Consider the following 14,270-nt stretch of genomic DNA (forward strand, 5'->3'; position numbering starts at 1 on the left):
GACGCGATTTTTCCGTCGATGTCCTCGAAGGTCCCGAGTGGATTTAAAAGTGTGGTCGCTGCGGCCGGCCGATCTCGCAGACCGACACCCACGCTTGGTGCCTCCAGTGCCTCGGGCCGGAGCACAATATCAAGTCGTGTTCTCTGTGTCTCGGTCTCCGGAAACGGACTCAGGTTGCGAGGCAAGTTCTGCGGGACCGTCTTTTTGGAACTTGCGCCGGCCCCTCGACGTCGACCTCGAAGGCATCGGTATCGACGCCCGGCCCTTCGGTACCGGTATCGATGCCCGAGACATCGGCACCGATGGCAGCGACTCCAGGAGAACAGGTCCCGTCGGCCCGCCGGTCCTCCGGTGAGAGTGGGGGCGAGAGGCCGCGTGGGCAGTCGGCCCCCGGTCACTCCCTCAACTCGTGGGCCACGGGACCGAACCCTGTCTGACCCGGTGCCTCAAGACCGAGGGGGATCGACCTCCTCCTCCTCCATGCCTTCCGGCGCCGGTGACGCGCACCGCAAGAAGGATAAGAAGCGTCGTCACCGGTCGCCCCCGGTGCATCCGGATATCGGAGAGGAGGCGACGCCGAAGCGTCATCGTCGAGAGGAGAGGTCCCCGTCGGTTGTGGAGGTACCGACGCGTCGGGGTTCCGGCACCTTGGTGCCGTCTCCTGGCTCCCAGCAGCTTCTGGCGCCGACGCCCCTACCGGCCCCACCGCCTTTCCCGGCAGCGGGCCTGGACGAGTGCCTCAGAGCCATCCTTCCGGGGATCCTGGAAGGGCTGATGCGCCAGGCTGTGCCGGCGCCGGGGGTGCTTGCGCCCTCGGTGCCGATGACTGTGGCGCCGGTGAGCTCTAGCCCGGCGCCGGGGCAGTCGACACCGCCGCCGCTTGCGGTGCCGGTTTCGACCGCCACGCAGGTGGAGTCCCCGTCGACGTCGATGGAGGGAGCTCCGCCCCCGCCGGCGCGGGAGTCCACCGCTCGACGACACCGAGACCTCGGTGCCTCGACGTCGAGCCGGGCCCGGTTCAGGACTCAGCTACATGAGCTTATGTCCGACATCGAGGGTGAGGACTCGTGGGGGGAAGAGGAGGACCCTAGATATTTCTCCTCAGAGGAGTCTACGGGCCTTCCCTCGGACCCCACGCCTTCACCGGAGAGGAAACTCTCACCTCCCGAGAGTCTCTCCTTTGCCTCCTTTGTGCGGGATATGTCTATTAGCATTCCCTTCCCCGTGGTCTCTGTGGAAGAGCCGAGGGCCGAGATGCTCGAGGTCCTCGACTATCCATCACCACCTAGAGAGTCCTCCACGGTGCCGCTGCACAATGTCCTCAAGGAGACACTGCTTCGGAACTGGGTGCGACCATTAACTAACCCCACCATTCCCAAGAAAGCAGAGTCCCAGTACAGGATCCACTCCGACCCAGAGCTAATGCGGCCACAATTGCCCCATGACTCAGCGGTCGTGGATTCTGCTCTCAAGAGGGCACGGAGTTCGAGGGATACCGCCTCGGCGCCCCCGGGGCGGGAGTCTCGCATTCTGGACTCGTTTGGGAGGAAGGCCTACCAATCCTCCATGCTCGTGACCCGCATCCAATCATACCTGCTCTATATGAGCATTCACATGCGGACCTATGTGCAACAACTGGCGGACCTGGTCGAGAAGCTCCCGCCGGAGCAGTCTAGGCCTTATCAGGAGGTGGTCAGGCAGCTGAAGGCGTGCAGAAAGTTCCTGTCCAGGGGTATCTATGACACCTGTGACGTGGCATCTCGTGCTGCGGCCCAAGGTATAGTGATGCGCAGGCTCTCATGGCTGCGTGCCTCTGACCTGGACAACCGCACCCAGCAGAGACTGGCCGACGTCCCTTGCCGGGGGGATAACATTTTTGGTGAGAAGGTCGAGCAGATGGTGGACCAACTGCATCAGCGGGAAACCGCTCTCGACAAGCTCTCCCACCGGGCGCCTTCAGCATCCACCTCCACAGGTGGACGTTTTTCCCGGGCCCGGCAGGCTGCACCCTATTCTTTTGCGAAGCGTAGGTACAACCAGCCGCCCGAAGGCCTCGTCAGGCACAGGGACAGCCCCAGCGCGCTCGTTCTCGTCAACAGCGTGCGCCTAAGCAGCCCCCTGCGCCTCCACAGCAAAAGCCGGGGACGGGCTTTGACTGGATCCACGGGAACATAGCCGCCCTACAAGTGTCCGTACCGGACGATCTGCCGGTCGGAGGGAGGTTAAAATTTTTTCACCAAAGGTGGCCTCTCATAACCTCCGACCAGTGGGTTCTCCAAATAGTGCGGTGCGGATACGCCCTGAATTTGGCCTCCCTGCCTCCAAATTGTCCTCCGGGAGCTCAATCCTTCAGCTCCCATCACAAGCAGGTACTTGCAGAGGAACTCTCCGCCCTTCTCAGCGCCAATGCGGTCGAGCCCGTACCACCCGGGCAGGAAGGGCAAGGATTCTATTCCAGGTACTTCCTTGTGGAAAAGAAAACAGGGGGGATGCGTCCCATCCTAGACCTGAGAGGCCTGAACAAATTCCTGGTCAAAGAAAAGTTCAGGATGCTTTCCTTGGGCACCCTTCTGCCAATGATTCAGAAAAACGATTGGCTATGTTCCCTGGATTTAAAGGACGCATATACTCACATTCCGATACTGCCAGCTCACAGACAGTATCTCAGATTCCGCCTGGGCGCACGGCACTTTCAGTATTGTGTGCTGCCCTTTGGGCTCGCCTCTGCCCCACGAGTGTTTACCAAGTGCCTCGTGGTGGTAGCGGCCTACCTACGCAAGCTGGGAGTGCACGTGTTCCCATATCTCGACGATTGGCTGGTCAAGAACACCTCGGAGGCAGGAGCCCTCTGGTCCATGCAGTGCACTATTCAACTTCTGGAGCTGCTAGGGTTTGAGATAAATTACCCAAAGTCCCATCTCCAGCCAACCCAGTCTCTGGAATTCATAGGAGCGCTGCTGAATACCCAGACGGCTCAGGCCTACCTTCCCGAAGCGAGGGCCACCAATCTCCTGGCCCTGGCTTCGCAGACCAGAGCGTCTCAGCAGATCACAGCTCGGCAGATGTTGAGACTTCTGGGTCATATGGCCTCCACAGTCCATGTGACTCCCATGGCTCGTCTTCACATGAGATCTGCTCAATGGACCCTAGCTTCCCAGTGGTTCCAAGCCACCGGGAATCTAGAAGATGTCATCCGCCTCTCCACCAGCTGCCGCACTTCACTGCTCTGGTGGACCATCCGGACCAATTTGACACTGGGACGTCCATTTCAAATTCCACAGCCCACGAAAGTGTTGACGACGGATGCCTCTCGCCTGGGGTGGGGAGCTCATGTCGATGGGCTTCACACCCAGGGTCTGTGGTCCCTCCAGGAAAAGGATCTGCAGATCAACCTCCTGGAGCTCCGAGCGATCTGGAACGCACTGAAGGCTTTCAGAGATCTGCTGTCCTGCCAAATTATCCAAATTCGGACAGACAATCAGGTTGCAATGTATTACGTCAACAAGCAGGGGGGCACCGGATCTCGCCCCCTGTGTCAGGAGGCCGTCGGGATGTGGCGTTGGGCGTGTCGGTTCGGCATGCTCCTCCAAGCCACGTACCTGGCAGGCGTAAACAACAGTCTGGCCGACAGACTGAGCAGAGTCATGCAACCGCACGAGTGGTCACTCCATGCCAGAGTGGTACGCAAGATCTTCCGAGAGTGGGGCACCCCCTCGGTGGACCTTTTCGCCTCTCAGACCACCAACAAGCTGCCTCTGTTCTGTTCCAGACTTCAGGCACACGGCAGGCTAGCGTCGGATGCTTTTCTCCTCCATTGGGGGACCGGCCTCCTGTATGCTTATCCTCCCATACCTTTGGTGGGGAAGACCTTACTGAAGCTCAAGCAAGACCGCGGCACCATGATTCTGAATGCGCCCTTTTGGCCCCGTCAGATCTGGTTCCCTCTTCTTCTGGAGTTGTCCTCCGAAGAACCGTGGAGATTGGAGTGTTTTCCGACTCTCATCTCGCAGAACGACGGAGCGTTGCTGCACCCCAACCTTCAGTCCCTGGCTCTCACGGCCTGGATGTTGAGGGCGTAGACTTCACTGCGTTGGGTCTGTCTGAGGGTGTCTCCCGGGTCTTGCTTGCCTCTAGGAAGGATTCCACTAAAAAGAGTTACTTTTTCAAGTGGAGGAGGTTTGTCGTGTGGTGTGAGAGCAAGGCCCTAGAACCTCGTTCTTGCCCTGCACAGAACCTGCTTGAATACCTTCTGCACTTATCGGAGTCTGGCCTCAAGACCAACTCAGTAAGGAATCACCTTAGTGCGATTAGTGCTTACCATTATCGTGTGGAAGGTAAAGCCATCTCTGGAGAGCCTTTAGTCGTTCGATTCATGAGAGGCTTGCTTTTGTCAAAGCCCCCTATCAAGCCTCCTACTGTGTCATGGGATCTCAACGTCGTCCTCACCCAGCTGATGAAACCTCCTTTTGAGCCACTGAATACCTGCCATCTGACGTACTTGACCTGGAAGGTCATTTTCTTGGTGGCAGTTACTTCCGCTCGTAGGGTCAGTGAGCTTCAAGCCCTAGTAGCTCATGCTCCATATACCAAATTTCATCACAACAGAGTAGTGCTCCGCACCCACCCAAAGTTCCTGCCGAAGGTGGTGTCGGAGTTCCATCTTAACCAGTCAATTGTCTTGCCAACATTCTTCCCCAGGCCGCATACCCGCCCTGCTGAACGTCAGTTGCACACATTGGACTGCAAGAGAGCATTGGCCTTCTACTTGGAGCGGACACAGCCCAACAGACAGTCCGCCCAATTGTTTATTTCTTTCGACCCTAACAGGCTAGGGGTCGCTGTCGGGAAACGCACCATCTCCAATTGGCTAGCAGATTGCATTTCCTTCACTTACGCCCAGGCTGGGCTGACTCTTGAGGGTCATGTCACGGCTCATAGTGTCAGAGCCATGGCAGCGTCGGTGGCCCACTTGAAGTCAGCCACTATTGAAGAGATCTGCAAGGCTGCGACGTGGTCATCTGTCCACACATTCACATCTCATTACTGCCTCCAGCAGGATACCCGAAGCGACAGTCGGTTCGGGCAGTCGGTGCTGCAGAATCTGTTTGGGGTGTAAATCCAACTCCACCCTCCAGGACCCGAATTTATTCTGGTCAGGCTGCACTCTCAGTTAGTTGTTCTTCGTAGGTCAATTTCTGTTATACCCTCGCCGTTGCGAGGTTCAATTGACCTGGGTTATTGTTTTGAGTGAGCTTGAGAGCTAGGGATACCCCAGTCGTGAGAACAAGCAGCCTGCTTGTCCTCGGAGAAAGTGAATGATACATACCTGTAGCAGGTGTTCTCCGAGGACAGCAGGCTGATTGTTCTCACCTACCCTCCCTCCTCCCCTTTGGAGTTGTGTTTCATATTTTATTGCTTGTCATTCAACTGGCGGGAGCGGTCGCGCACGGGCGGGAGGACGGCCGCGCATGCGCGGTGGGCGTGCCCTGCGTGCCGACCGTCCCGCGAAGCTTTTTCCGGTTGGTGGGGGCTGCCGTGGACGTCACCCAGTCGTGAGAACAATCAGCCTGCTGTCCTCGGAGAACACCTGCTACAGGTATGTATCATTCACTTACTTTGCATGATATTCATATGCATATCTGAATATTAAATTAGCTTGCAGCATGGTTTATTTTTATATAAAAAAACAAAAACAAGAGGCACTGATCTGACTACTAAGATACAAGCAAAGTAAAAGCAGATCACATACAAAATACCAAAACGAGTGAATAAAAAGAAGTGGTTTATTAAACAGTTACCCGACGTGGCCACTTTTCACCCTCAGGCTGCATCAGGGGTAAAAGAACTACAAAATAAAAAATCAGAACTTATATATAGTAAGCTTCATATAAAATATACAATATCCCTTAAAACTTCAAAACATGAATAAATAATGGATAACATTGAAACTAATACATTTGGCTCCTAAAACCATAAAATTATTACAAATCATAATCAAATCATCACTTTAATAAGAGTAATCATAAATTAATAAAAACAGAAATTAAAACCATGTACATAACAAACTGATAACTGGAGGGCACAAGGTGAAAACATATGTGAAAGCAAAAGCAGACAATTCGGTGTGCTGGTGTGTCAAATATTATTTAATGTGGCGTAGATGTTAGTGTGCTCACATTGAGAGGTAGACTTCTACATACCTAAGAGGGGTAAAAACACAGTATACCCCTAATAGTAAAAATCAAGTCAGAAAATTTTTCTTCCAAATTCAGAGATAATAAGGGATGCACTCTGAACTAAGTTGTTTTGGAAGGGTTCTCCTTGACACACTTATATACTGATGGGTGTATTCCTGTTGGCTGTGGAAGAAATATTTATCATCTTCTGCTGTTTAATTATTCAAGTCAGTTAAGAATAGTTAGGTTCTTACTAAAATTGAGACTGTTATGTGGTAGATAACTTTGACTGTAGAGCATTTTTGTCCTCTAGCAATGTTGTAATGTTTTGCCCCCTTGGATATTTTTAAAGTTTGTTTGCAATTAAACAGCTTTTTGTTTTTTTTAAGGACCCCTTTGCATAAAACGAAAATGAAATGTTATAACCCAATCAATGACATATATTGACATCTTTCCTTGAATTTTACTTTTCAGATGGTTTGATTTTTACTATTAGGGTATACTGTATTTTTACCCCTCTTAGGTATGTAGAAGTCTACCTCTCAATGAGCACACTAACATCTATGTTATATGAAATAATATTTGACACACCAGCGCACCAAATTGTCTGCTTTTGCTTTCACATATGTTTTAACCTTGTGCCCTCCTGTTATCAGTTTGTTTTTAATGTCTGTTTTAATTAATTTATGATTACTCTTTTTTATTAGTGATGATTATGATTTGTAATAATTTTATGGTTTTAGGAGCCAAATGTATTAGTTTCAATATTACTCATTATTTATTCATGTTTTGAAGTTTTAAGGGATATTGTATATTTTATATGAAGCTTACTATATATAAGTTCTGATTTTTTATTTTGTAGTTCTTTTACCCCTGATGCAGCCTGAGGGTGAAAAGTGGCCACGTCGGGTAACTGTTTAATAAACCACTTCTTTTTATTCACTCATTTTGGTATTTTGTATGTGATCTGGTTTATTTTTATAGCACTATATTTTTTATAATTTTGGTGGAAACATTATTATACAGAATTGAACCTTGCAAAGAAGACTTGCCGCATGGTTCCAGGTCTGCACTATGAAATCCTTGAAGAGAAACTTAGAGGTGATAGTGAAATATTTATTTGTGGAACTCTTGAGTTTAGCCAGTTTAAGCCTTGTGTTAAATCTTGTTTTGCACCATTATTTTCAACTGAAAAAGATGGTGAAATGCAAGGAATCTAACATGAAACTTGAAGACGTTATCAATGTGATCTACTGTTAAGTGTGTGATTTTTACTGATAACCCTAGTTATTAGTAACTAGGTCTCATTGCACAAAAATGAGACCTGTAGTAAAATGACACAAGTTAGTGATAAAACTGCTGGCTCTGGTAAAAGGTCATCACAAGAGGATCCCAACCCTGGTGCTGATTGAGCTGGAAATATAAAAGAACAGGAGAAAATCTAGGCCAGAAAAATAAAATAAAACACTACGTGATTCTGTTTTCCACCCAGGGTTTGTTTCCTGATATAAGGAGAACGATAAGACTAGAGATGGCCCTGCACTTACAATATCGTATGATTTCCTACATGTTTTAGTTCACATCAAAGGCACCCTTTTGTATAAGGTTTGTTCTGAGAATAGTATGCCAATAGAAAATGTACTTTGCACCTTCATAAGCTAATATATTTTTCTGTCATTTACAGAAAAAAGCAGAAGAAGCTCATAAAATATTTGAAGGTCTTGGTCCAAAAGTTGAACTGGTAAGTGTGGGATTTTTTAAATTTTTTTATTACATTTGTACCTTGCGCTTTCCCACTCATGGCAGGCTCAATGCGGCTTACATGGGGCAATGGAGGGTTAAGTTACTTGCCCAGAGTCACAAGGAGCTGCCTGTGCCTGAAGTGGGAATGGAACTCAGTTCCTCAGTTCCCCAGGACCAAAGTCCACCACCCTAACCACTAGGCCACTCCTTTTTCTTTTTGCAAACTCCTTTCTGCAGACCCTGAAACAATTCTGTATGACCTTAAGGTAATGACCTGAATGGAATCATGTTCTTTGTAGGGATCTCTCTCATGCTAGAAAGAGAGCTGAACAGTGAGTTAGTATGCTAGCAGATTTTCAGGAGGAATAGGTTATGGTGGTCTTTTTGTAATTGTTACTTTTTTTTAAAATTATGCTTTTCAAATTGCATCAAAGCACAAACTTTGAATAGGATAATGAGTTAAATGTATCTTATTTTCTTGGACTTATATGTTTCAAAGAAGATAATCTAGTAACTCAAATATACTCTCCCCCCCCCCCCCTTTTTATAAAGCCATGTGGTAATGCAGTCACAGCCCATTCACTTTCAATGGGCTGTGTCGGCCTTACTGCACAGCTTTGTAAAAGGGAAAGATAGCCTACACCAGAAAGGCAAGAGGTCAGAATACCAGAGGAGAAAGTTATATAACTAAGAAAAATCAGGAATAGCATAAATTGGTCCAGTAGATGGTAACTTGGTCCCCATGTCCCTGACAATCCTTGTCCTTCTACGAAAAATGTTGTTACTTTTAATGGGAGTGTTGTCTTCAAACAAATGTTAGTATCAAATTTTGGTTACTGTACTTACAGATGCCCACATTATTTTTGCAGCCACTTTATAACCAGCCTTCCGATACAAAGGTGTACCAGGAGAACATCAAAACGTAAGTACTGGGTGGCAGTCTTGGCAAGTCAAAGATATTTCAACTATGTAGTTTTATGAACAGTTATGCTGAAGTTGTGGCCTTCATATATTACCTTTCTTGCCATTCATACAAAAAATGGATCTGTTTACTAGCCACCCAGTTGAGGTTGACATCAGCAGAACATCAGTGGATGAATCATATAGACCCTGCAGAACCTAGTGCAAGTGGTAACCCTTTGTGCATGCTTTATCTTGCATTTACTATCTGACCTTGGCTGGTTTGAGATAAGTGCAACTTCAGTTATTGACTCTTAAGACTTTCAGAAGTATGATTTTATATGAGCAAGTTTTGCTGTTTGGAACTGTATTGCAGTATGTGTTGGACTTAGAAATTAGAGAACAATCATGCCTTATTGTAGGTGCTCATAAGATAAAGAACCACAATATTAGTGTATCCCATACACATTGGTTTGATTGCACTTTGATGCACTTTATTATTGCAGACTATGGATGTAGTATAAATAGTGGACATGACAACTAATAGGGTGGTGCACAGAGTTTATGCAGCCCATGTGTTGATGTTACACCATATCTCTATTCCGCTTAATGGTTGGAGCTGGAGGATGTACTGAGAGCTCCATCTAATGTTTCTCAAAAGCCCTTATTGTGGTTTAATATTTATAATTAATGGTGACTCTTATTTGAATTTTTATATGTAAGGAAAATTTTGTACATTTGGTATATTGAAGTTTCCTTCTTGGGTGTGTTTTTTTATTTTGAATGATTGATTTGTCTTCACTTTATAGTCCCTCAAGTTTGATCTTCATAGGGGCATTAGGAAAGGATGTTAGCTCTAGGTCCCTTGGTGTCAGCCATTAGAAAATACTGCTCTATACAGGTGCTAACTGCTGGGGCTGTGAAGTGCAAGATTTACCTCTTCACAGAAATTACAATTTTCACCACTTCCCACTCAGTTCCACAGTTAATTTGATTAAAAATCTTCTTCACTGGTTATAAAAGTATAACTCCAAAATAGAGATGAATTTTTTAAGTGTCATACATACAAAACACATCATGGCCTTCCCATTTCACTTGTGCATTGATAAAATAAAATAGATTAGCATTTGGTTGCCTGGTTTCTAGAGGGATGGTCGATTTTGAATCCTTAGAGTCTGTTAGAACTTGTTAAAGATTTAGTAAATAAATGGTCCCCTCTGCACTTTAGCGGCCGGGACAGATTGAAGTCTATGAAAATATCTTACGCCCCAAATTAATTATGTACTGAGTATATTTCCTTTAACTTAGTGTCCTTTGAAGCATTAGAATCTCAGAATATTCATTCCTTTGGAACTTGGACACCCTCACCCCCAAAACTTAAACAAGCCGAAGACTTGGAGTGGAGCCAACTTTCACAATTTCCAAAAATATCACATTGCCTTCAGACTGCATTAATGGAGCCCTGTTCTTCAAGATAATCAGAACATAGACCTCCTGATGTCTTGGAAAAGATCTTCCTTTCCCATATCCATAGCTTTAGTTGCAGACCTGATACCCAAGGAGTTTCAGGAAACATCCAGTGATATCATGATTTCAGCCTTTCTTGACCTATCAGCTGCCATCTGCGAATAAACCATTTTGTCCTCAACGGATGCCTAAATGGTGCAGATTTCTGAAGATCAATAAGGTTCCATTAAATTGGATATGTTAGCAAGCTGGTTTATGATGAGACAAGACCTTTTATGAAGTGGTGAACAAAATTTTGTCTCCAAAAAAAAATCTATTATCAGTGGGTCCTACTGTCACATTACCCATTCTTTTTCCTGGCACAGAGAGCCATTGGATTCCAGTAAAAGTGAGAGAAAATTTTACGATGATGAAAATTGTTCAGAAGATTGACAACTTGATTAGCTTAGCAGAGTTCAAAAAAGGTTTTGAGCCTGCAAATATGTGGGAAAATGTGGGATACAAGTGCAATAAATAAATTTAAAAAAAATGGACTAGGGGAAAATTCACTATTTCTGGGATAAGCAGTATAAAATGTTTTGTACTTTTTGGGGATCTTGCCAGTTTTTGTGACCTGGATTGGCCACTGTTGGAAACAGGATGCTGGGCTTGATGGACCTTTGGTCTTTCCCAGTATGGCAATACTTATGTACTTATTATTTGTCTAGAATTTCTATTCTGGATCCATTTCAGTATGGTTTCCGCAAGACCCATAACACTGAGGGGTTAGTTACTGTCACCCTGGGTTACCTCCTTATTTTTCTCAATATCTCTGCTGCATTTGACACATTAGACAATCATATAACTTTTGCAGTGTTTGTATGAATGTGGCCTTGCGGGTACTATGAACAATTGGTTTCAGTCATATTTATCTGGTAGGAGACAAGAGATGCCTGCAGGTGAACAATCTTCTACAGTTCGATCTTTATCTGCAGGAGTGCAACAGGGATCATCACTGTCTATGGTGTTTAATTTGTTTTTGCTTGTTTTATGTAATCTTTTTCAGACATTTGGAATATCATCGCATTTGTACAGATTTCAGACTCTTCACTGTTGACAGTGTCTGTTCCTATGGCAGTAACATGGTTCAGTCATTCATTTGAGTATTTATATACCGCTTAAACCTAAGCAGTTTACAGTTTCATTTTACAGGTACTGGGTCTGGCCCTATTGGACTCACGGTCTAGGTAGTGCATTGTACTACTGTTGCACCTGGGGCAACATAGGGTTAAGTAACTTGCAGAGGGAATTGAACCCAATTCCCCAGGATCTCAACCCACTGCTGACCATCAGGCAGCAGCGAAAATTGAACCCAGTTCCCCAGGTCCGCAACTCACTACACTAACCATTAGGCCACTTCTCCACTCCAGTTGCAGTTGATATTTGATGTTATTTTGACGTGGCTGACTAGTAATAAGTTGTTGAATGTATTTAAGACTGAATTGCTTCTGGTTACGTCTGATCCCTCATTTGATTTTCTAATGGATGATATCTGGGGCTTCTGCGAAAGTATAAAGTCTGGTTTAGAATTTTGGGATTTGTTTGGATTTCTCTGTATCTTTTTTTATGTTTCAGATATAGACATTGATCAAAATTCTTTTTTCAGGTTGTGTTTGTTAAGTAAGCTATTTCTGTTGCTACCACATGTGGATTTTCAGAAAGTGCTACAAATATGATATTAAGTTTGGATTATTGTAACATTGCTTATGCAGATTGTACAAAATTCTGTGGTACACCTTTTGTATGGATTATTTAAAAATGAGCGTGTTACTATTTGAAGATTCTGGGTTGGTTGCCTGTGGCTTATTGCGTAAAGTTCAAATTGTTAATGGTTATCAAGGACTATATAAGGACTCTTCATACTACTTGCACTATGTTCCATCTCAACCTTTGCATTCAGAGAATGCTGAGATGCTTGTGGGGGCCTTCCTTTCGACTTTTTGGCTTGAGAAAAAGAGTATTCTCTATTGCTGGACCAAGTGAATGCCTCGGAACTCAGAACACAGAGAAACATGTCTACCTTTAAGTGTTTATTGAAGTAACCATTCCAATTTGTAGCTTCCCACTATTCCACAACCTGTGGGATAGTTGTGTCCTTAACTAGCAGGTGAAGATAGAGAACTGAAAACTGAGCTGAGACATCTCTTAGCATCCAGTCCAGCTCCTCAGTATTTTCTGCTTCTAGCAGATGGATGGACACACTTTTCACCCTCTGGTTCTGAGTGCTTTTGCTCCTTGTCCAGTTTGTCAACTGGTCCCCAGTTGAGCTTTGCGAGTGGCTTGGGGCTGCGATTGTGATAGTTGGGGTGAATGGTGAGTCCTCCAGAGGCAGTTAAGCAGTGTTCCCACTATTCCAGAGGTCCTCCTGAGGTTTCTGAGATGTTTGGTCAGTGCATAGTAATGGATCAGATGACAACTGTCACCTTGCATGGTGCTTCCTGCATATGTTTTGTTCTCTACAAGTTGTCCAGAGATGAAGGGTCCACACATGTTTTGTTGAGTTGATTAGTGTTAGGTAAGCGAGCTGTTTAAGGTTTTGTTTATTTTTAGTTTCTCCTTACTAATTGGCTTTGTAAATACTGAGGAGGTGGACTGGATGCCAAGATATATCTCTGCAAAGTTTTCAGTTTTCTGTTTCCATCTGCTGGTTGATGGACACAAATGTTCCACAGGTTCTGGAAGAGTGGGAAGGAGTAATAGAAAAAAATTATCAGGTAAGACCTAATTTCTACTTTGTTCTGTTTAAGCATATGATTTGATTTCATGATGATGTCTATGTGGATTCTTTAGTATAGTCGGGCAGTTTTAAGCATTTTATTTGTTTATTATGTGAGTAAAGGTGAATTAAAAATAATAAATCTAAATCTAAAATCTAATGGTAATTGTTGGTCTTATAATGCTAAGCCTGGAACTCTTTCCCACATACTTTCCTAATCTGAAATCCTTTGGGATTCTGTTTGGAACCGTCTTAGTGTTATATTTAGCTTTCATGAGGAATTGACTCTTAAAATAATGATGTAGAGGGCCATGGGATTCCAGACTTCTGTTCCAAAGGATAGTTTACATTTGTTCACACTTCTGATTTGTGGCAATAAAACTTATTTTAACTCACTGGAAAGTACTAGATTTTAATATGAGGTGGAATATGATGAGTAAAAAGCATAACTTTTGAACTTGTAGCAGAAGAGAGTCATGGGAGGAAGAAGATCTGTTCAAATCTGGCAGCTCCTGGACCAATTTATATGCAATCATTGATGCATGCAGTCTTGGTTAACTATGCACAAAGGGTAAAGCTTCATGGATTTGATATACAGTACTGTCTTTCTGTGGGCTCACAATCTAATTTTTTATTGTGTAGGGTAATAGAGGGTTAAATGACTTGCCCAGAGTCACAACTGATGCTTTTGTGCAGTTGTATTGTTTCTGTACTCAACAATCTAGAACAAAAAAAAAATTACCAGCAGTTTGACTTAGATATGCTGGAATGATTCATTCTTCTGTAATGTTGTGAGCTGCATATTAGCCGTTCAGGTTGTCCAATTTATTTTCTGTAGTTCTTGTGTATGAGAGGGATTCAGTAGACAACAGGGTTGAATTGAGAGATTTAAACAGTTTAATAAAATGATGACATAGTCTGAAGAAAAGCACTACCTTACTACATTACATATATTTCAGTGGCCATGATAAAGCATGTGTAGAAAAGAATTGATTCGCCTTTATTAAAGAAAAGTTTACAAATTGTTCTATCAGGAATATCATTGAGACACGTAAAGCAGTAAAAGTTGGAAAATAGGTTACATATTTCCAAAATATGTGTATGGGTATGCAAGCCACACAGCAAAACTTGATGTTAGTAGTATGCTGTTTCCAAGAGCCTCAGCTTGCTCGTGACCGTTGTACTGTATCACTAGAAGAAGGTTAGGTGTTTCTATCTTTGTATATGCT

General features: G+C 45.0%; 1 protein-coding gene across 1 annotated transcript in view; it reads left to right on the plus strand.

The window, feature by feature from the left end:
• Positions 1-8,845, plus strand: part of LOC115482386 (nuclear receptor corepressor 1-like) — a 103,814-nt gene extending 94,969 nt beyond the window's left edge. Inside the window, exons 7-8 of the mRNA XM_030222134.1 lie at positions 7,861-7,917; positions 8,789-8,845. Of these exons, the coding sequence (XP_030077994.1) occupies positions 7,861-7,917; positions 8,789-8,845 (114 nt within the window). The remainder of the gene's footprint in view (positions 1-7,860; positions 7,918-8,788) is intronic.
• Positions 8,846-14,270: the final 5,425 nt, after the last annotated feature.

This window comes from Microcaecilia unicolor, chromosome 13 (genome assembly GCF_901765095.1).
Source record: "Microcaecilia unicolor chromosome 13, aMicUni1.1, whole genome shotgun sequence".
Lineage (NCBI taxonomy): Eukaryota > Metazoa > Chordata > Amphibia > Gymnophiona > Siphonopidae > Microcaecilia > Microcaecilia unicolor.